Genomic DNA, 24,527 nt, shown 5'->3' on the forward strand with positions numbered 1-24,527 from the left:
GGTTTTGACACAGCAAGATAAAATTCAAAATAGAAAGCCCGATAAAAACGACTAAAAATGTTTAAAAAACAGCCGGAGCCTAACCTCTGCTTGGAGAGTACAATCTTAGCCCAAGCCTTTTTGATATGTTCGTTAATGACTTAGTGACCTGAAACAACAAGAGGGAGCGGGTAGAACAGAAACAATATATACAAATATCCTGACCGACCCGGGAATCGAACCCGGGTCCTCAAGATCACAACACAAGCAGCGGAACTGACTGACCCAAAAACCTGACAGCTTGACTGGCGTCAAGTTGGCATTTTTACCTTGGTTTTCTCATTAGGCCAAACATATTTTATTTCTTGCTTCATGCATTCGCCTGTCCATTTTTCTTCATTTTTAATTTTGCATTCTCAAAAAATAGAGAATAGAAATTCAGTCCTGAGAAAAAATAATACAGATTTTGCTATCTCTCTCACCCGTGTACATGTAAATGTAGTTCCAAATTTGAATGTTAGGGGGCTCAAACCTGCATCATTCTTGTCCTGACTTCGATAGCTATCTGCCACTCAAACAAAACCATTATGTCCGGGACAAGAGATACATTTAAAAAATGGCTATGATAAAACATCCTCATTAGATCTCATTAGTCATGCAAATTAGGGGCATTGTCCCCAATTGAAACCAATCCATCCTGCCATTCTTGAGTTTGGAAGAACTTCTTCAAACACACACACACACAGACTCACACAAACACGTGCTAGTGAAATTAAACCTCCATGAAAATGGAGGTAACCATGGACCTACCATTTCTCTTATACAAAAGAATTATACAAAATGTATCTGGTGCAGTACTCCAGATATACTGAGGAGAAAAAGGCACCAAGATGTCTTGATATCTGATATTGCATGGAAGGCAAACTAGACTGTCAGGTTCATTGGAGGTCAAGGTTACAAACAGTGTAGAGAGCTACTACTTGTGCCAAGGGAATCCCAGGAGTTTTTTTCACTTCTTTCACTTCATTCAAGGTGTTTTCTAAAGGTCCTTGCTTCATTGTTAAGAAGACGAGCATGGGGTTGACTCACTAAACACATTTCTCCTAGAAGTACTGCTTCCTGTCCCCAATTGTGGTTCCAACCCTGGAGCATTAGGGCTATTAGTGCTCTACTCTACCTAGGAGGTTGAGCAGGCAGGTCAGCAGGTAATCAGGCCCAGGTGAGAATGTGCATGCAACCTGTTATAGGAAACATGTGTGTCCTCCTCCCACACGCTTCATCTCTGGGGGGAGGGGAGCAAGGTATGTTCACTCTGCATAGGTCAGTTTAATCCCTTGGGACCAACTCTGGGGGGGGAGGTATGTTAACTGTGCACCTGTCAGTCCCATCCCATGGGACCTACTCTGAGGGAGGGGGTTGGAGGAAAGGTATGTTCACTCTGCACATGTCAGTTCTGTCCCATGGGACCAAGTCTGAGGGAGGGGGGAAGATATGTTCACTGTGCACCTGTCAGTCCCATCCCATGGGACCTACTCTGAGGGAGGGGGTTGGAGGAAAGGTATGTTCACTCTGCACATGTCAGTTCTGTCCCATGGGACCAACTCTGAGGGAGGGGGGAAGGAGGAAAGATATGTTCACTGTGCACCTGTCAGTTCTGTCTCATGGGACCAAGTCTGAGGGAGGGGGAAAGATATGTTCACTGTGCACCTGTCAGTCCCATCCCATGGGACCTACTCTGAGGGGGGGGAAGGAAAGTTATGTTCACTGTGCACCTGTCAGTCCCATCCCATGGTACTGACAGGTGAGGGAGGGGACAACTCTGAGGGAGGGGGGAAAAGGAAAGGTATGTTCACTGTGCACCTGTCAGTCCCATCCCATGGGACCTGTTGTGAGGGGGAAGGACTGTGCCCTGTCTCACACTGAAATACAGATGGGAAAACTCATCACATCGGACAACAACAATACTCTGTCGTCATAGGCCACCCTCCGTCACAGAGTAATACAATGTAACCTAAACAAAAGCCTTTGATAAAGGTACACTGTTACTCATCTCCTAGCAGGATACAGAGGTAGTGCAGGGAATAAGTAAGGGTGGGTCCAGAACACTCTAAAGCCACCTTCCGTCAATTGCAAGTACTCATTTTGAAGTAAAATTATGATTACAGAAGCATACTGTTGTAGTTATTTAATTTTTGTCTGCCAATTTTCGTATGTTTTCACAAACGCACCAACTTACGAAGGACCATTTGGTCAAAATGTGTTTTAGCGAAAGAGCTGTGTGCTCACAGCGAATGGGCTGCGTGCTCGGCGAACGACCTGTGTGCTCACAGCAAAGGGGCTGCGTGCTCGGCGAACGAGCTGTGTGCTCACAGCGAAAGGGCTGTGTGCTCGGCGAAGTACCTGTGTGCTCACAGAGAAAGAGCTGTGTGATCACAGCAAAGGAGCTGCGTTCTCGGAGAAGGAGCTGTGCCTCACAGGAAAGGGGCTGTGTGCTCGGCGAACTTAGCTCCGCAGTGTGCTCACAGCGAACAAGGACGTTACATCAGATGTAACGTCCTTGCAGCGAAGGGGCTGTTACACCAGGCTGAAGCTGGCCGCTGATTGGTAGCCGCCGATCCAGCCGCCGATTCGTCATTAGACAAAACATAGCATCCCATTCCAAAATTCCTAATTTCCTTTAAAAGCTTAAATGGATATCAAAAACTGCTGCATATAGTCTATCATTACCGATATATGTATATATAAACATAAATAATAACAGAAAGTATTATATCAACGATTAAGCACAAATAATAGACCCAATTGGGTGGCCAACTCCAGCCTGGTCTAAAATCGGCTGCCCGTTTACGGCTTGTAGAGCAATCTGCTACTTATCTAAACGTGACCCGTGAATTTTAAGACGAATTTAGATAGCGCATACCCTAACGTATTCAATACAAGTATCAAATCTTACGGGTCGGATTTAATTGATGAACTAGAGGGGAATTAACTAATTGGAAATACCAAAACAAAGGGGGCGCTAAAATACGCTGCCATGCGGCTTGTAGGGCAATCTGCTACTTATCTAAACGTGGTCCGTGAACTTTTAAGACGAATCTAGATAGCTTATACCCCAACGAATTCAATACAAGTATCAAATCTTACGGGTCGGATTTAATTGATGAACTAGAGGGGAGCTAATTGAGTTGAAGCAGTTTGGTCTATAAGAAATCGGCACTGAGCTCTAGTTCATTTAGTATATAAGCTATAAGTTCCTCTTAAATGTTAACGGGTCACGTTTAGATACGTTTAGATTGCCCTACAAGCCGTTTGGCAGCCGATTTTAGCCCCCCTTTGCTTGGGTATTTTCTATGAGTTAATTCCCCTCTAGTTCATTAATTAAATCCGGCCCGTAATATTTGATATTTGATTTGAATACGTCAGGGTTTGCGCTATCTAAATTCGTCTTAAAATTCACAGGCCACGTTTAGATAAGTAGCAGATTGCTCTACAAGCCGTATGGCAGCCGATTTTAGACCAGGCTGAAGTTGGCCGCCGATTGGGCCTATTATTTGTGCTTAATCGTTGATATAATACTTTCTGTTATTATATATAACAGATCCGTTACATATATCAACAGACAACATCCAGCAGTTTTTAAAGGATATTAGGAATTTTTAGTTTCTTCGAATGGGCGTCTGAATGATGCTATGTTTTGTCTATAAATGACGAATCAGCGGCTACCAATCGGCGGCCAACTTCAGCCTGGTGCACACAGCTCCTTCGCCGAGCACTCAGCCCCTTTGCTGTGAGCACAGAGCTCCTTCGCTGAGCACTCAGCCCCTTTGCTGTGAGCGCACAGCTCTTTCGCCGAGCACGCAGCCCCTTTGCTGTGAGCACACAGCTCTTTCGCTAAATCACGTTTTGACCCAACGGTCCTTCGTACCAACTTCAAGATACACGGTGCACTGTAGGTGTTGGTGCTGGAATAAGTCAGCTGTCTACAATAGAATGTTGTTAGCTTTTGCATGCTGAAAACCTGTTATTGTCTAGATTCACCCAACTTTTCTGTGAAAAATCCAACAAATTAAATTGATATGGCCATAATTATGCAAGTTGTGTCATTATTTGCATCATTTATGTCCATTGATGTCTCTCTCAAAATAAGTTACAATGTACAGTTCCTGCAAGGAGCTTTTATTCCTGTCATATAGCACAATAACAATGCTAGTACATGTATAAGTTATATTTTCCTCATTAATTATGCAAATCAAGTCCTAAGTTGCATGATTGACATTTATCTTTGCATTTATCTTCACATAAGATACATACATTAAAAAAAAAAAAACACCAACCTTTTCAGTGTATTCAAACTATGATTTCTTCCCTTCCCTTTCTCATGCCCACAACAGAACAAAGCCGGGACCACTTGACACAAGTAAAAAGCTTTAATGACCTGAAACCCGCCCGGTGTCAGCTCAGAGCTGCACCTATGCTGGGAGTGGCCCTGCTTTAAACACATTGCCCTTGGCTGTTAGGAGAAAATTACAGGTTGCAGGCCGCTCCATAATGATACCCTGTCACAGCTCAGTAGGTAGTCAGGCCTAATTACCAGGACCAGACCAAGTGCTTTTAATGTTACCAACCCTCCTATCTCAGATGCTCATCCAGTATGGTTTATGACAGTTAAGTTTCTAGGTTGGCCCTGGGCCTACACAGGTGTGTGTATTGTGAGGAGTGCAGTTATTGTTTCTCACACTGTTCAGTCTGGAGGCACATTGGGTACCCTGCTGTGTGAATACCAAATTCAATGATCAAATTTGAAAGTTAAAACTGTAAAAAAAAGTTGTAAGACATGAGATAGTTTAAATGCAGAAACTTTTGAGATGATTTTGTGGGTTCTGAGTGTCGTGATTCATTCCTCTTGGACAGTTTTACCTTTACCATATTGTGCATGATACGGTTCACAATGATCTTTTTTTTCTTCAAATCAGACAAGAGGCAAATCAGAACCAAGAAAATCAATTTTATGTGGCGAAAGACTTCCAGATTCGCAACTTGAACTATATACATACAGAGCTTAAACCACATTATGTTCCATTGTTAGGTAGATTTTTATTTGCAAAGAGACAAGCCGTTGGGAAAGTTTGTTAATTTTCTATCGCACTTGTCAAAAGAATGTTGTATGTCAGGCCGCATTCACGAAAGCGTTCATATATTCCAGTCCATGAGTTGTGAATTGATATTTTTCACTTAGGTAAAGCTTGCTTGTTATTTTTTTCTTTGACCCACCATTGTGCAGCCATGGTATCTAACTGGAAAAAAAATACTTGGCCAATATACAACTCATATGGACATGAATATATGCACAAGTGTGACAGGGCCTATATAAAGCAACTTGAATCATTCATAATACTAAAAAAAATGTACAAAGCCAAATTAACAATATCAAATATCTCTCTATTTTATTGACAATGCGAATCATTTGCTTACTATTCAAAATATACCTTTCTTGACCAAAAACTAGAAGTATTCAAATCAACAAGGGGTACGGTGGAGTCTGCCTAATGACCTCAAACGACCTCAAACAGCCCTAATATGCAGTGCAAAGGGAACAACGACCTTGTGTGGCACACTGGATACTGTAAATGCAGAGACATTCGCAGTGGTTTTCATTATGTTTGTGGTTTTCACAGTGGCTATTTGTTTCACTGCGAACTCAAAACCATGGTGAACATTTCCATTCAGGTTGTTTGAGGTGTTTAGGCAGACCAGTACAGTATAATATAATCATCATCATAATATTATGTACAACTGGACAATTTACAAATGAACACACTTTGTACATTTTGCCTTGTCAAAAAAGTGATTAAGTCTTTTTGCAGAGTGAACAAATTACTAGTAGTCAGACGACCTCAAACAACCTCAAAAGGGCTCTAATATGCAGTGTCTATGGGGCAACAACCTTGTGTGGCGCTCTAGATGCCACGGAAGGATATCTTCGTGGTTTCGAATGGTCAGACATCGTTAATGGTACCTCATATGAGGGTGAACTGAACTGAACTGAACTGAACTGAGGTCGTTTGAGGTGTTTAGGCAGACCCATAGACAGACACATAAACACAGCATTTCCATTCACGGCAGCTTGATAGCTTGTTCAATAATACATATTGAAATGAGAACATTACAGTGCTTGCATGTAATTTCCTGATTACATTCAGCCATAACAGTTTAATGTATTTTAGTGTCAATGGTGACAAGACACCATTTCAACTACTCAGTAGGCCAAGTGAAGTAGGCTTATAGTTATATACCTGAAGTAGGCTCATACACCTGTCTGAAATCTCTGCAAGATTCAGGAAAGCCACATTCCATTTCTCTTCAATACAATTTATTAACAAAATATGCAGTCTGACAAGATGTGTGTCCATTCAAGTAGAGACAAAACCATTCCACTGTTTAGAACAAATCAAGGAATAGTTTTCTTCTTACTTCTGAAATTCCTTCCTATATCATTTATATATATATAATTCTTTCCTGACACATTTTTCGTTTCAATTTTCGGCACTGTACTTCAGTGGGATCAAGGAGCTTTTCACCACTTACTGTCCATACACAATGATACATGTATTTCTTTACCTAAATGAGTACATGTATACAAAATGAAATTATTTTCAAAGGAATATTGAAGCTGCTAAACCTTATCATGTCTTTTTTCAATGAGTTGTTTGGCCAAATTTGGAGACAGTTCCAATTGACTTTGTGGTGCCCTGGTTGATGACTTTTGACCTGGTGGGTGAGTGAGAGTGGTCCTATGTTGATGCCTGACAAGGACATAAAAGGGGTGAGTCCATTTTCACCACAGGTGGACTTGACCTCCAGCTGTGGTGATCTAGGCCTTCCCATCCCCACCCAGTTGTCAGTGGAATGTCTGACCTATATACAGGACTAACTCTTGACTGGACCATCAAGAAACTATGGGGGGAGGTAGGCTTAGAAGTGACTATAATTTTCGAATTTGATTTAAAAAGTGTAACATTCATGTGTAACATATGTGTTTCTCCCACTTTGTCACACTGTCAATTGTCAACATTTAAGAAAATCTGAAAACTTGAAAGTACTGTACAGTATTCCAAGGAGGTTTCTTTTTAACCTTGAGTATTCAAAATGGAAAAACTTACATGCAACAGTTTCAAGTTAAACCCAGGAAGAAGTACCGCAAATTCTCCAACAGCGTATTATATAAAAATTTGGTATTGACTCAATTCCAAGATGCCGCACTGGGTTTTCAATGATACTTGTAATATTTTCTACTATTGGAGAACTTTCAGTAAAAATCATGCATTCCTGCCTGATTCTTAGAAGTTGTTAACCACTCATTGACAAGAAGACAGTTTGTTATCCTACCAAAATATTACAAAAACATAGACCTCTTAATCTCTCAAATTAACTTGAAGAAACTTAAAAAAAAAAAGACATACATGCAGACAGTGTGTGCTCTCAATCGGAGGAACCTTGCCACAAAAAAAGTATTGAAATCATAAAAATTTCGGTGGAAATTTCGGCTGAGCTTTGACAATATCTCTTTCAGTGCCAACTTAACCAGTCCCTATAACGTTATAAGAAATTGCATTTTCAAACTAATTATGCAGATAGCTATTTCTAAGCCTTGCAGGTGATGAAAAGGACAGTTTGAGTTGTGTGCTAGAGCTCAGTATCTGGATTTGGCATCTAGTTCTTCTTGTAGAATGCTGGCTCTCTGTTGTAAGGAGTTCACCTAAGGACAAACAAAACAAGAGGTAACACCTGTGTAAGAACTTTCTTTCTTCCTTTAGTGCCCATGATCATTATGCTGATCATTATGGCACAGTCCTATTAAACGTCCTATACGAGGGACGTCCCTAGTTGTCGGAAGTTGTCGGAAATTAAGCATGACACAGGCTGATCCTAACTTCGTACATTTCACCCATCTCTGGACATGCATGGCTGAAGCGGATAAATTTGTCATCATGAATGCTCCTTTTTGGATACAAAACAGATTTTTCAGATCCTCCTCGTGAGGTGGATCTCAGTTTCTAGTTATCTGAAATTGCAAATTGTCATCATGAACGCAAAAGCAGCGTTGGTTGGAATTACATCCTGGCACCTGCATTCACAGTTGTTGGCGTCATGTAGAAAGTAGAGTTGTAAACCTCATCCACGTTGAATTTCAAAGAACTGAAAGACACCAGTATGTTGGTTTCCCAACTGTGCCTGAATTGATATATGACTAATGTTATCTCAACATTCGAGCTGTTACCTTTGTTCAGAAAATAAATGGATCACTTTTCTTGCTTTTCATTGTGCCAACATTCAACAAACTTCCTAGGTCCAAGCTGTACTCCTCTGGGCAGCTAAATCCTCTGACATTGTTATTTATCATCATGGTCAATTTCTACTGTTTTTCCAGTGACCTACAGAGTCTTGTAGAGCAGGGTTGTAGCCAGCCTGAAATCTTTTTCCATCCCCTCAATTTTGAATCCTATCAAGTGTCCAAGGCCTGAAACATTGCACCTTCCTACGCTATTTTCTGCATTTTGAGGAGTAAACTTTGCTGGTAGACTAAGCTGTTGAATGGCATCTGTTTGGGTAAAAAGTACACAAGGGAGACAGTTTTATTATATCTTTACATATTGATTTTTGTCTGTCATAGAAGATAGAGTGGGCAAAATATTTTTCTGTCCCCAGCTGCAAAATTCTGTCAAAGGACAGAAGGACGGGTGCTGGCTACAGCCCTGGACTAAAGCATGTACCTGTGCCTTGAGTGATGCGATGGTATCCTCCAGCTCCTGTCGGAGTGATGCAGGCATCAGGCCTCTCATCCTGTCCTCATACTGCTGCTGCAGGTGGGTTAGCTGTGGGGAGGGGGGCACACACTCAGTCAGCCACGCTTTTAGATCATAGAGCAAAGGGATTGTCCAATTTGGAAAGCATTCTTGCAAGTGTACTTCAGCCAGGTCTGCCAAAATTGTAAACATACCAGTACCTTAGGTTTATTGACCACAGAGACAAAGCTTGTAGAATAAAGCCACTGTTGAAGTGTTATTTTTGGCAAGAACCATATTTAGAAGCTATTTTTCATCCAAAAACTACTATTTTGGGGGCATTTTTCCAAGGCCACTGCACAAGAATTTTGCTTATTCCATCACGTTTGATGGATAAGAATTGACATGTAAAGGTGTCAGAAGAATACGGAATTTTGTTAGAGTCTCCAGAAAATTAGGGGAAGTCAGGAAGCCAGTGGAAATCAATGGAAGCAGTGATTATATGCTGAAGAATATAAAAAATGGCATGCTTTCAATGAACATAAAATATGTGGCAATAAAACACACCGTGATGGCTCCAGGAGAAAATAGTCTTTGGCCCAGCTACCTTTTTCCTACTGCAAAATGAAAATAAATGAATGTATACGTACAGAACTGCTGTACATTACCTTCTCTTGCTGGTCGATCTCTTGCTGCTGTAGCCTCTTCTCCAGGCTTCGTGCATGGCCCTTATGTGTGTCCACGTCCTGCTGCAGGCCTCTCAGGGCCGCACTGTGCTGTCGCTTCAACGTCTGTACCTCCTCTCCCTGTCTGGTCTGGGAGTCTTGTAACCTGGTGATACAAGTACATGTTAGCATTTTAATAGCAATAAAACAGGCTGCAATATCCACCTGTACAACCTGCAGGGCTTGAAATACACTGGTGCAAGTAGTGGACTATTAACCCTATATCTCCCTATTACTCACAGGGTGGGAACCAGTGAAACAACAGGGGAGCAGAAACAGAAAGAAACAACACGCCGACACCCGGGATCGAACCCGGGCCAGCGGATCACAAATCCAACGTGCAAACCGATTGGCCTTAGCAGTCTTTGAACCCCACTGTTACATAGATACGATAATGAATGCATCAGTTTGGGGGATCCCACAGCGTTACCTCCTGTCTGCATCAGTCAGCTGCCTGCCACTGTCCTCCCTGATCTGCTGAATGGTGTCCTGTAGCTCAGAGATGGTCTCCGACTGTTTGGTGAGGCGCTGGGTGTACTCCCTCTCGATCTGTTTCAGGCGGGAGTTAGTCTTCTCCAGGGACTGTTCCATCTCGGTGGCGTGTTCTCTCTGCAGCTGGAGCTTCTGCTGTTCCAGTTCAGACTTGAACTTGTTGACTGTGGCTTCCAACTCCCTGGGGAAACACAATCAGCATCACGGTTATTATAGAACTGGTTTAACGGTAATTTCCAACACAAAAATTGGACTCACCCAAATTTTCAACGAAACAGCACCAGTCTTTGTCAAGGAATGAAGCATCTACATCAGAGCTTTGCAACCATCGCTGAACAGAGACGGTGGGTGCCATACACTTCCTGCAAGTCACGTGTTCTATGTGCATAACATGACGTCATGACAGCAGTGGATTGTTCATTCATTGACAAAGATCGGTGCTGTTCAGTCAAAAATTTGGGTCAAATTTTTGCGTTGGAAATTACAGTTAAACTAGTTCAATGATGACTTCTACCAACACAGATGAACTTTCAAGTTAAGCATCACAGTTAGGTGTCGCAACAGTCTCATACAGTCATGAACAGCTCCATGTGTCACAAGTAAGACCAAGTAAGGATAGAGATTCTCCTGATTTTCATATAGCGGATAAGACTATATCTAACTCTTAATTTAAAATGGGTTAATGTTTTACGGAATCCAATGTTTTTGAGGTTCTTTCAAGTGGTCCAACTGTTGTTGTTTTTCTTGGACCCTCATAACGTTCATTACGCATGTGATCAGACGTTCCTCAGGTTTATACTTAAGAGTACTGTAAATGGATTTAAGTTCATGGTCAAGTTAATTCTGAGGTAGAGTAAAGATGGAGTTTGCAGTTAAGAAAATTATAGTTACTGTAGTGCTACAGTCAGATAATAGGAGCCCTTATGGATGGCCAGTTGGCAGCCAAGTTAAGGTGCTATAGATGGACGAATCAGTCACTTTCAGCAGTGCTGGTGTACCAACTGTCACTGATCTATATACATGACATTTACTACTGTGTATTCAATGTTTGAATATCTGGTCTGTTTCTGAATGGGCCTTTGGTTGGTTAGAATTCATGGGTAATCACCATAACAGGTACCCCCAAATACAATAAATACATTATAAGTTAACACTCTACAATGTACAATATGTAATGCCTAGACAAGGGGCAGGCGGGCAGGGCATGGAACAAAGTGGTAAAGATGTCAGCCACTGTACATATTATTTCTGTATTTACAATAAACATACTGTTCTATTCAAATATTCAAAGGCATTCAAAAGACAATTAAACATATTTCCTGTTCTAATGAGTTGAGAGATAATCAGATTACAACATTACAGCACTGTCCATCAGAGACCAGTATACCCTGGGGGGCAGACTATCAGATCAATGCCTAATTGGTTGTAAAGGGAGTTTAAAGATTACAATCCCTCATCAACCATTATCTCAAGACACACGCAAATAACTGTAGCCCGGGTCTGACCTCTTATAATCTTTTAGTCTTCTTCTTCTTTTTTATACGTGCTTAACCTCATCAGGCTGAGGACTCCAAGTATGGTACGTAAGACGTACACAAGTAAGTTTTTCATCCACTCACATCGCACCATCGCACGTGTGGGGTTTCTTTAACGTACCTGCGGTATGGCTCTCCCCAAACACGGGACCTCCATTTAACGCCTTATCCGAGGGATGGCCCTTGTCAAAGCTAGGTACTCATTTTCACCTGAGTAAAGCCATGTTAAGTGCCTTTCCCAGGGGCACAAGATCGATGACACGCAGCCTGATTCGAACTCGAGACCTCTTGGTCCCAAGACAAACACGCTACCTCTGCACCACGCGATCTCAAGTGCCACGCGATCTCTTGTGATTCCTTAGGAACCTGTCACATGACAACTAAATTTGATATAATCACTACAACAGAATGTCAATTTTAAAGCAAAGGTTTTTTCGTAGAACACTGAAAGATGGGTTAGGATCCAGTTTTTTTCCAGCTCTTTTCCTTTCATGCCATTAGACTTGGATAGACACCTGTCCCTGATGTTCTTCTTCTTCACTGGACAAAGACTCTAGCCTTGAGCAAAAAGCAAACCAAGCTCAACATCAAACATGTGAGCTCAGGGCTCAAAATACTTTTTTCTGCATACCTGCACTGGTGCAGGTAACATTGAGAATTACCTGCACCAGACAAATTTTACATGCACCACTCTGAACCTTAGAATTATGAATCATACTAAATTGTTCAGGAACCATGCATTGCTATCTTTTCTTTCATACTACATCAATGCAGCTAATAACGATCCATAAATACCTCCACCTTAGGACCTTTATGTATAAAACCCAGAACATGGACCAGTGCAGGTTTGGTGCAGGTAGACACCAGAAATACCTGCACAGCTCCAATTTTACCTGCACTAACCTGCATATGCAGCCCTGGAGCCTTGCTTAAAACTGTCTCATTGTATATTTGGAGGGCACTTGGATGGCACTTACAATATTACTGGGAATGTATCCACATTTGAAATGCTGGGACTAGCTTATTAATGATAAAGAAGCTGGTAATCAAGAGAGGTGTGGCAACCAGGTGTTCAGATGGATCCACCATTATTATTATTATCAGCGTTAAGTCTAAAGCTGTCTAAAGGTACTGTAAATTCATGCTACATTCGAGGTGGTTTTATGGTTTTCGTTGTGGCTTCGCCTTGTCTAAGTGCTATGTACAGTACAGCATTATGATGTGTTGGAGGCACCTATTGCGGTGAGGACACACAAATACTAACAAGGCACAGACCCTGCCCTCAAACATTGATTACATACATGTATCTATCCCACTGCCCAAAACAACTGTTCTGTCTGCCTGTACCACCCTCAGAACAAACCTGCAGAGCTCCAATCCAACGTAAAGACAACTTTGCTATACAGCTGTGAAACATGCATTTACGGTAATACCGTAAATGGAGACATAATTGGCCAATCAATCAAGAAATGTTCTGACCAATCAGCCTTGAACTTTACCTGACCAGTACTAATAAGTACTATGGGCTCACTGGTTGATTACCTGTGGCTGGAAAATAAAAGGCCTCCGAAAATCACATGCATTCAAGCTAATCGTTCTTAATTGATTTCACAACTACCAACATTAGGTTCTTGTAAGTGATGACTATGATAGTAAGACTTTTTGGTGCTTGAGTAATTGAGTTTGGTGAAGTGGTAGTTATTTGCCAAGATAGCATGCCAATTTCAGGTGATTATTGCCACCAACCTGGGTCATTAATCGGGTCCCAGTCATTAATGCTTCACAGGTGTGACCTGACAGTTATTCTGGGGTCAATGACTCACAGAGGGACTCACACATGTGAGGATGAGTACTTCTGACAGAGACAAGACTACAAAACCTCTTCTGACTTCAAATATGCACCTCTGTGGACCAGGGCGAACTGCTGGTGATGAACAAAAGCTTCAAACATGCCGACCTAATTGATGGACAGATGTATATATAAGTTTCATCAGCTTAATTACAGTACAACAAAAACTCAGCAAAGCAAAGTTAAATAATTTGAAGCTCTTCTCTCAAAGTGTGCACTAAGTTGGCACTCAACTCAGGACTTTAATTTCATCAGTGAACTATCTGGATAAAGGGGTTGGTGGAAAAGCCTGTCCAGCCTGCATGTGTGTGTGTGTGTGTGTGTGTGTGTGTGTGTGTGTGTGTGTGAGTGTGTGTGTGTGTCCTCTGTCTTACATAGAATTCATGAGATCAGTTAACTTATCTGTAGAAAGCCAGGGTTGGCCCAATTGTCCAGGGCAAGTGAAAGTGCCGTTCAGGCAAGTTCATGTCACATCCTACGCCACTTGTCCGATCAGGCAAGTACGATTTTTCCATGATTTTACCTTTTACATGAACAGTCATGACATCAAGCATTGGTCAACACAGAAAAAGACAGCCAATGATGAAAGAATTCAAATGCTGGAAATGAAAATCCATAGAAAAATGTCATTTAAATGTTGGGCAAGTAAAGAGTTGTTTTTTTATGTACAAGTAGATTTTTTATGTACTTGCCCGATAGGACAAGTGAATTATAGAAAACTTGTCCATCCCTGGAAAGCCCTAAGGGAAGTACATTCACACTATTCATGGTGCAAATATCAAAACAGTATTTTGTTTTAGGTTTGTAGTTTGCTTTCATGATGCAAACACTCAAACTGTTTCAGTTCCTTGAATGAAGGCATGATACCATCGAACCTCTCCCACTGCAGTTATTGTGGTCCTACACAGCTTTGTACTTCTGCATCAAATGGTTGGTCTGCGATCAGCACTGAATGTATTGTTTTGTCACAATATGAATAAAGTCAAAGGCACTGAACTGCTGTCTTGTTGATGTGAGTGAATGAGGGAGCCAATTAGTAAACGAGAGTTAGTGAGTGAGTGAGTAAGTGACAGATGAGTGAAAAACTGGTAAAATGATTGAAAATGTTAAACTTTCAGATAACAACTACAAATGAATGTCTCACTCTCACCACACTCCCTCACTTTTACCACTCATGCTCACCACTTCAGTATCCCTGTTGTAGTTGTTGGTGCAAAATCTGGCAGCTTGATTCTGTACCCTTTCCAGTTTATCGTTGTCTTTCTTTACATACAGATCCGGGGATTCCCATAATGTTGCGCCATATTCAAAGTTTACCAACCACAGGTATGCAAGTGATTTTACCCTGGCTGGGCATGCCCACAAGTTACATTTGGTCTCATTCCTGCGTTTTGCTGTCCCATAGGAAAACTTCTAATAATGAGTTCTATGCCTGCAAATCCAATTAAAAACAGTATATCTGGAGATGTTTTGCTTTCTATTGCAAGTGCACATAAAAAAAATTTGTCACCCAAATCTAGCGCACAGAACAATTTTTACCCCATGTCAAAATGAAGCCAGCCACTGTCCACTAAAGGTCCTCTTGAGCCCCGAAAGGCCTGACCACAGCACTCGTAATGCGTAAACGTCCGACAATCGCTCGGGTCACAAAACTTCCATGCATAACCATGCCAGTAATGCACAAGCTTTCATCTCAAATCCTTTACATATCAGTTCAGATCAGTTAAAGAGAATTTATGGTCAACCTAAAAAACACGCTTTGGGGGCCCAATCATTTCTTCGGCCCGGACTCTTTAAGGGTCCCCCACTCAGGAATACAGGAATAAGACCATTTGATGCCCCAGTGCCTGACCTTGTGGCCTTCTGTTTCTCCTCCTCCCTCAGCAGCCCCAGCTCCACCAGCTGCTGTTTCCTCAGAGCGTTGGCCTGGATCACCTCCTCACGCAGCTCCCTGGTCTGCTGCTCCATCTCTGAGATAGTCTGAGAAAAATGGTGAAGAGAAGCCATGGTGAAAAACTTTAAACTTTGTTACAACCAGGGCTCTAGCCAGCTCGAATTTTTTTCCGCCAGCCAATTCCAATTGTTGTAAAACCGCGAAAATTCATTTTCCCTATGACACTACAGAGTAGTAAATGTTGCCATTGAGACCTTGACAGACAGGTTTTAGTGAGATTATCGTATGCGAAAGGGCGCCGACACACATTGTCAACAATCATAACAATAGCAAAACAAACAGTGTGTGACTTTTACAGCCGTGAATGGCGTACCCAAGTCGCCTGTAGCTTCCACCAAGAATTTTTGTCCGTCAAGGTTGAAGGATTGGTTTTAAAAAATTTCCGTCAGACGCAGCAAATTTCCGTCAATTGACAGAAAAACGGACACTGGCTAGAGCCCTGGTTCCAACACAAAAGAAAGACTCACCATAAATTTTTGGGTCGAGAAGGCAACATTTATGATTTGCTGCTGACTGACGTCAACCAATGACTTCCGGAACATCAGAGCAGCGAGTCATCAATCTGAAGAAGGTTGGGGTACTCAACCGAAAATTTATGGTGAGTCTTTCTTTTGTGTTCGAACAAAGTTAAAACTTTTTCACTATGAAATTTACCAACACAGATGAGCTTTCGTTCGGATATGTGAAGAGAAGTCATTTTAAAAGAAGCCTTTCTCTGATTGACTTTATTTTCTTTATCCTTTCAACTTAAGACAGTTTTTACACCTGTTTATCAATTGCACCTGTTCATCCATGTTTTTTAACTTGTAGCTCAACTCCAATTTGAAGGACTGACACTGATTTACGTGCACATTGGCACACTATTGTGCACCGTGTACTGTGTATAGACTGACTGCAAAAGCTATGTCACGTAGCTTTATATCACATTGTAGCGATACTGTATAAAGCTACAGGATAAAAAAATTAGTAAAAATATCCCCACCAAAGATGGACAACAAGGGTAAGAACCTTAAATAAAACCAAACTGCACACACACACACATACACACAGACTAACATACATACACACCCACTCACCCACACACACATACATGTACACATACACACTCACATACACACACATATACATATGTATATACTCTCACACACATTACGAACACACATTCGCGTGCGCACACACACACACACACACACACACACACATTTTGGTTATATTTGCCAATATCTAGTTTAGATAAAGGCACAAACAAAACAAACACATGCACAGACATGCACTGACTGATAATTTGGCCCAGTTTAGTCCTGTGTCTAATCTTGAGATCCCTGTCCTTCCTCTCCTCAGCCTGCCTGTTGACCTCCCCCATGTTGGCCCTCAGACTTGACTGATAATTTGGCCCAGTTTTGGCCTGTACCTAACCTTGAGATCCCTGTCCTTCCTCTCCTCAGCCTGCCTGTTGACCTCCCCCATGTTGGCCCTCAGACTTGACTGATAATTTGGCCCAGTTTTGGCCTGTGTCTAACCTTAAGATCCCTGTCCTTCCTCTCCTCAGCCTGCCTGTTGACCTCCCCCATGTTGGCCCTCAGACTTGACTGATAATTTGGCCCAGTTCTAGCCTGTATCTAACCTTGAGATCCCTGTCCTTCCTCTCCTCAGCCTGCATGCTGACCTCCCCCATGTTGGCCCTCAGACTTGACTGATAATTTGGTCCAGTTTTGGCCTGTACCTAACCTTGAGATCCCTGTCCTTCCTCTCATCAGCCTGCATGTTGACCTCCTCCATGTTGGCCCAGTTTTAGCCTGTATCTAACCTTAAGATCCCTGTCCTTCCTCTCATCAGCCTGCCTGCTGACCTCCCCCATGTTGGTCCAGTTTTAGCCTGTATCTAACCTTAAGATCCCTGTCCTTCCTCTCCTCAGCCTGCCTGTTGACCTCCCCCATGTTGGCCCAGTTTTAGCCTGTATCTAACCTTAAGATCCCTGTCCTTCCTCTCCTCAGCCTGCCTGCTGACCTCCCCCATGTTGGCCCTCAGACTTGACTGATAATTTGGCCCAGTTTTGGCCTGTACCTAACCTTGAGATCCCTGTCCTTCCTCTCCTCAGCCTGCCTGTTGACCTCCCCCATGTTGGCCCAGTTTTAGCCTGTATCTAACCTTAAGATCCCTGTCCTTCCTCTCCTCAGCCTGCCTGCTGACCTCCCCCATGTTGGCCCTCAGACTTGACTGATAATTTGGCCCAGTTTTAGCCTGTACCTAACCTTGAGATCCCTGTCCTTCCTCTCCTCAGCCTGCCTGCTGACCTCCCCCATGTTGGCCCTCAGACTTGACTGATAATTTGGCCCAGTTTTGGCCTGTATCTAACCTTGAGATCCCTGTCCTTCCTCTCCTCAGCCTGCCTGCTGACTTCCCCCATGTTGGCCCTCAGACTTGACTGATAATTTGGCCCAGTTTTAGCCTGTACCTAACCTTAAGATGCCTGTCCTTCCTCTCCTCAGCCTGCCTGCTGACCTCCCCCATGTTGGCCCTCAGACGGTCCTCCAGACTCTCCAGTGCCTTCTCATGTTCGTGCTGTAGAACGTCCTTCTCGTTCTGGTGGGTACGGAGCATCTGCTGCTTCTCTTGTTCCAGCAAAACTTTCAGCTCCAGCATCTGAGAATGAATGAACTTTATTGCTCGACAATTGTACAGGATATGGCAACGGCTACTACACTACATACAGATACAAACTACATACAGATACAGTGAAACAAACTTTCATCAATAACATTATAAGGAACACATTTATGTATGGATGATCTGGTCTTGCATTTGGAATAATGTACAGATATATTGACCTACGTATGCGGATATGCTAGCAGTACATGGAAGATATTGGTCTGCATTCCAGATAGGGAAAAGTGTGTTGTAGTTCTAATATTCTGTAACAGTGCATCTCTCTGTTTATTGTATGCAGGTCATTACAAAGTGGAATTGATCTTTGATATTTTCATAATATGTGCTGAGAGGAAAAACACTTGCCCTTTAATTTATGTTAGCATATGTTTGAGTGGTTACCCAGTGTGCATGCGTGCACTGTCACTAGAAGTTCCATTCAGCCAATATCCAACTGACAAAAAACGTCAGTTGGGTGAGAGCTTGCTCATAACTGAAAAATGCAAGGTAATGCACGCTATATATGAACCGATCCTGATCGAACGCCATATCGAACAAATAGAACCAGGTAGAACCCCCTATTCTATTTCGAACACCTCCGTCAAAAACAGCCACAGTGGGACAGAAATGGGGAAGAAAAATGCTATGCTGTTCTTTGTTGAAGACTACATCCACCGAGTATAGTTGTTTGGGGAGAGAGAGCCACTGCATAGCATTACATTGTTGGTGGGCAGGATGCACCTGTAGAGCAGGGTAATGTATAGGACACGGTGGGATTCTGCACTAGCAGACTTTGTAGAAGGGTATCAGTTGGCGTGTAGTGAGTGCCTGTCTGCCTGAGCACCTTTCTTTTCGTTTTTGTCATGAACATACATGCAACTGTTATGCATGCAACAAACGCAGTAGAAATCCTGTCACAGATATATGTACCCTGGTTTCCAAACGCATTTGTGTCTAGTGCAATTTAACACTGTATATATCAGTTCAAACATACTTTTTCGTCATCAAAGATCGTCAAATATTTGAACAAGCAGTTCAAGTACAAATTCAGGTCCGTGTATACCTGTACCCGTACCTTAAATTTGTTAAGGTACACAGCTCTAAGTCCTCTCCTTAAGATTGTGTCCTTCCCTGAAAATTCCTGACAGACATGGCTTGCATAGCCCTAGGCAAATGTAGATGCCAAACATTTTGCTATTGATAGACAAAAGGGTGAAATCTGAAATATTCAGGTAGATCAGATGCATGAATTTGGAGTCAGTTTGTTTTTTGCAACTTAAATCGGATGGTACACCAGCCTGGCATGACTGTATTTTATCAAAACCTCTTTCAGGTATGCAAGAATGCAGACTAATCATGATGATGAATAAATCTAATGAAACTTAGCTTAATAAAGCTTTTATAAGGAAAAATGCTGAAAATTGTTCAACTGAGAGTAATGCTAGATTGGCACAAAGAAAATTTACCCAAGAAATAATTCTACAAAAGTTTAATTATATGTAATTAAAATTTTATCAAAATGACCTAACCCATCACATGGACCACTATTAAGTAACAGGTATTACACTGTATCTGACTTGCCATGGGATCAATTGGAACCTAATCGTAAATCCTGCTTCTAACTAACACTGTTAGAGAGAAATCTTTACCCCCTCCCCATATGATGTAGCTAATCTTGTGACTAAGTGTGGTGTGGCTTAAATGGTAGCAATGCAGTAACAGTGGAGGATTTGATCCCGACTAGGGCTGGGTACCGGTACAGAAAATTCAGGTCCAGGTCCGGTTCAGGTCCAGAGGATCAGGTCCAGGTCCGGACCTGAACCTGGACCTGATTCAGTATGACTCATACCAATGGTGCATTTCACTACAAAGAAATCTGTTTGGTGAAGTATTAGACTTACACTGGCGTTTTAAAATCCTACAACGCTAACTGCACCTGTACGATTGGCTGTAAAACTTGGTAGAAATTACTATAAACTCTACTCTACTTCACTCTTGTCATTTTCTTCCAACTGCAAGCGCCAAAACGTGTGAATGCCTGATCAAATAATATGTTAATTTTCTAATCGGTCCAACATCCGGTCCACCTAACTTTTTCAGGTCCGGTTTTTCTGGACCGGTCCAATAAGAAAAACCGGTTTTGTACCGGTACGCTGTACCGATACCCAGCCCTAATCCCGACCCTTACATAATTTTGTATGCTGATTTGCACACTACTGGACAGGGGTTGATACATACATTTGTAATTGTAGTCCTTCAGATAAGCTGACCAGACATTAAATCAGCCTTTAGGAGTAGGGTCCACCTTGGCTGTAGATTAAACATGCACTATTATATATGGTAGTTTTATTACCCCACATGAATATGAACTCCAACCTGAACACTTGAAACTAGGGATGGGTACTGGTACAGAAAATTCAGGTCCAGGTCCGGTTCAGAGGATCAGGTCCAGGTCCGGTTTTTCTAGACCGGTCCAACAAGAAAAACAGTTTTGTACCAGTACGGTCCCACTCCTACTTGGAACCCTTTCCTTACTTTTTTGCTGTGCACTACCACAGACCCCTAAGAAGCACCAGGGGTGGGGGTGGAATCCTGACCGTTTTGTGTACCTTGTGCTCGTTCCTTTGTCTCTCCTCCTCCAGCTGCCTCTGGAACTCCCTCTGCTGTTTCTCCCGAAGGATCTTGGACCTCTCCAAGTCTGCCTCCACTTTCTCCATCTGTGGTGATGAGAAGACAGTTAGAAACATCATCTGCACCAAACTCAAATTTCAATTATCACTATGTCATGTAGTGTTGCCTTTTATTTTTCAACTTTACTGTTATGATACTGTGGTAAGTGACAAATAATCAGACCTCATTCCCAGGTAACTTAAAAAGCCATACTGTACTCCAGAGGAGAGTGTTCCAGTTCTGCTGGTAATATTTTTCTGAATCCCAAAACGTAATTGTATCGACCACTTGACATTGAACTTGAACAAGGGAGCATTGCATTACAAGCATTAACCTGGCGAGCAACTATTGGACAAACTTCAACTTGGCAGCTCTAAAGAAATACTTGGTTGAGCTTGAAACTTACTATTGCAATGTGTTTCTGAATACTTGTTTGACAACTTGTAGCCTTAGTAACTTTATGTCCCACTTGCTTTTGGTCAAAAATGGGCTTTGATCTTTGTCAATCATCCCATTGAAACCCATACTTAAGACTTGAAAAAAAAGGGCCTTCATAAAAATTGAAGTCTCCCTCTCCTGGCAGAGAACTCCCTAAAGAAGTTAACATTGTCGCACCAGAAGTCTGTGATGGAGGCTATAGTTGATACTTCTAGTTCTTTACCTGGGACTTCATGTCTGCATACACTTGGTTCGAGTTTTTCTCCACTTGTCTCTTAAAGTCCTCCAAGGCTAGATCAGCCTGCTGGGTCTGGAACTGGAAAAACACAGTAAAGCAGTGATATTAGTTTAGCATTGGACACCCCTTATTAGTCCTGTTATGAGATGTCATGTGTGTGGGCTTTGTCTAACAAATGCTGAACATCACAGAGCACAGTGTTTATCTGTACAATTCTTACCCTACCTTCTGTATTTCAGCCATTTTCTGAATCTGTTCATCCTTGTCTTTAATAGCCTCCTCCAGTTTGCGTATTTTCTTCAAGGCATCAGCCTTCTCCTGCTCCAGTTCGGAGTGCAGAGCCCGGACCTTCTTCTCGTGAAGATTTTCCTTGTGCATCTTGTCCTGTTGGTGTACTGCCTCCAACTCCCTATGTGTATGAAATAACAACTTACATGTACATGTACAAGAAGCTACACCAATTCAGGAGTACCAAAGCATTCATAATACATATAAAGCATACATCAGAGCTCGAAATTCATTTTTGAGGTTAGGTGCACTGGTGCACCAAGCTTAAAAAATTGGGTGCACCAAAAATTTTTTGGGTGTACCACTGATATTTAAGTAGAATGTCAGAAAAAATCAATAACAAAACTTAGTTACAAGCTATCAAATTCTTAAAAAAGTACCATGACAGACATCTTTATTATCTTTCTAACACTTAGATGTCAAGAATATGATGTATACTTGATATCTTTACATACATAAACCTAAGAAAATATTTGGGTGCACCCTGTGCACCCACTGAAAAAAATTGGGTGCACAATTCCAATTTGGGTGCACCTGGGTTCTCACCTCATCTGTCTCTGCCTCTCGTGTTCTGACTCCTGCAGGGACTGTTTGAGCTGTGAGATGTGAGCCTCCAGGTCACCTATCTGGTCCTGAGCCCTGTACTATATAACTTACCTCATCTGTCTCTGCCTCTCGTGTTCCGACTCCTGTAGGGACTGTTTGAACTGTGAGATGTGAGCCTCCAGGTCACCTATCTGGTCCTGAGCCCTGTACTATATAACTACTTACCTGATCTGTCTCTGCCTCTCGTGTTCTGACTCCTGCAGGGACTGTTGAGCTGTGAGACATGAGCCTCCAGGTCACCTATCTGGTCCTGAGCCCTGTACTATATAACTTACACTACTTACCTCATCTGTCTCTGCCTCTCGTGTTCTGACTCCTACAGGGACTGTTTGAGCTGTGAGACATGCGCCTCCAGGTCACCTATCTGGTCCTGAGCCCTGTACTATATAACTTACCTCATCTGTCTCTGTCTCTCATGTTCCGACTCCTGTAGCGACTGTTTGAGCTGTGAGACATGCGCCTCCAGATCACCTATCTGGTCCTGAGCCCTGTACTATATAATATGTGCTACACTACTTACCTCATCTGTCTCTGCCTCTCGTGTTCTGACTCCTGCAGGGACTGTTTAAGCTGTGAGACATGAGCCTCCAGGTCACCTATCTGGTCCTGAGCCCTGTACTATATAACTACTTACCTGATCTGTCTCTGCCTCTCGTGTTCTGACTCCTGTAGGGACTGTTTGAGCTGTGAGACATGCGCCTCCAGGTCACCTATCTGGTCCTGAGCCCTGGCTGCAGCCAGACTGTTCTCCTGTCTCAGGTACTCCACACTGGCCTCCGACTTGTTCCTCAGGGTACGCAGCTCCTGCTCATGGTCTTCTTTAAGTCTTTCTGAGTTTCTTTCAAGTGCTGAGGAAAGGCACAATTCAGACTAAAATCATTTTCACTTTTCACATTTTATACAAACACTAGAATATATCTTTCTTACTACTAATGCTAGTGGTAATAAGAAAAGAGAATATTGTCCATTCTATAGGAGATTTAATACAAACAAGAAAAGCTGGACAGGTACATGTATATACAAGACAAAGGGACTATCATAATCATTATACAAATGTGATACAAAATTATTTGCAGCTAAAAAAGACAACAAAAAAGAAGTCATAGCTCCATAAGTAAGACTAGGTCAACCATCAAAAAGATAGCACCAAACTGGCCAAGGAGTGTAGTCAGCCAAAAGGTGTCCATTTGCCCCAGTAGTGAAACACACTCCTAAGCCGGCATCACTCCTCTGCTAGCTTTTGATACTGTCCTATGTACCGTAGAATCTGTTTGGAGATTATAGATTACCGTCAAACTTGGCCTGCCAGTCGGCCAGGTCCCCGCTGATCTCGCTACACCTGTGCTCCAGCTGCAGTTTCTCTGTGGACAGACGGTTCCTCTCAGCAACACTGCTCTCTACATCCTTGGTCAGCTGTGCCACCCGGGCCTCCAGTTCTTTTACTACACTGCCCTATAAACGATGACAGGTCGAGAGGGGTAGTTTAAGTGGAATTACATTACGTGTATCATTTAATGTAAGTTCATCTGTGACGGTAGTCAACATTATGCTTCAATTTAAAACCTTATATCCGTACACAAAATAAAGCGCTTACCAACAAGCTTTCAATTAGTCCTCTGATCCTTATCAAGTTGAAATGACCCAAAGCCTACTTCCAAGCACCTTTGACCCTTTGCTAACGTCACACTTCCGTTCCGAATGTGTGACGTAGGCTTCGGGTCATTTCAACTTGATAAGGATCAGAAGACTGATCAAAAGCTTGTTGGTAAGCGCTTTATGTTGTGTACGGATACAAGGTCTTAAAATTGTAACATAATACATGTATCATTTACAGGTGCGCCATACTATACAACCGTATAGATTCAGGAACATGCTATGTGATGGGAAATAGGAACCCTTAAGTCTCAATAATTCAATTTCTTGCTGAAACATAAATCAAGCAGGCTGGTGAAAAAGAATAAGAACAATGAAAGAGGCACCAGCATCCTGTGATAGACCAAATTTTGACCAAAACAGGACAGCTTAGACCCTACCTATTCCTTCTAACTCAAAAAGTCTCCAGATTGGGCAAAAGTTTTCAAGAGAGTGTGATATTGTATGTTTGTACCAACCGTGGAGGCCGTCTGTGCCTGATACTCCTGCTCCATTTTCTGTAGCCTGCTGTTGGTATCATCCAGCAGTTCCTGTATGTTCTTGGTGTGCTGTTTCTGCATGTCAAACTTCTCCTGCTCGAAGTCCGCCACCATGTCGTGGAGTCTTTTCTCGTACTCATTCTGTGTGCTGGCCGTCGTCTGCTCCGTCATCTTCTTCAACTCAGCTATCTG

The 24,527-nt window shown here is 42.3% G+C and overlaps 1 protein-coding gene across 1 annotated transcript in view; it reads right to left on the reverse strand.

Annotated features, from left to right (window-relative positions):
- Positions 1–7,576: 7,576 nt before the first annotated feature.
- The window catches only part of LOC118429510 (centrosomal protein of 112 kDa-like), a gene marked incomplete in the record, with an annotated part of 25,167 nt that continues 8,216 nt past the window's right edge, over positions 7,577–24,527 (reverse strand). Inside the window, 13 exon segments of the mRNA XM_035840008.1 lie at positions 7,577–7,735; positions 8,751–8,852; positions 9,431–9,593; positions 9,918–10,160; positions 15,216–15,343; positions 17,387–17,428; positions 17,820–17,960; positions 20,573–20,680; positions 21,295–21,387; positions 21,535–21,718; positions 22,838–23,051; positions 23,493–23,655; positions 24,315–24,497. Coding sequence (XP_035695901.1) covers positions 7,670–7,735; positions 8,751–8,852; positions 9,431–9,593; positions 9,918–10,160; positions 15,216–15,343; positions 17,387–17,428; positions 17,820–17,960; positions 20,573–20,680; positions 21,295–21,387; positions 21,535–21,718; positions 22,838–23,051; positions 23,493–23,655; positions 24,315–24,497 — 1,830 coding nt within the window.

This window comes from Branchiostoma floridae, chromosome 13 (genome assembly GCF_000003815.2).
Source record: "Branchiostoma floridae strain S238N-H82 chromosome 13, Bfl_VNyyK, whole genome shotgun sequence".
Classification (NCBI taxonomy): domain Eukaryota; kingdom Metazoa; phylum Chordata; class Leptocardii; order Amphioxiformes; family Branchiostomatidae; genus Branchiostoma; species Branchiostoma floridae.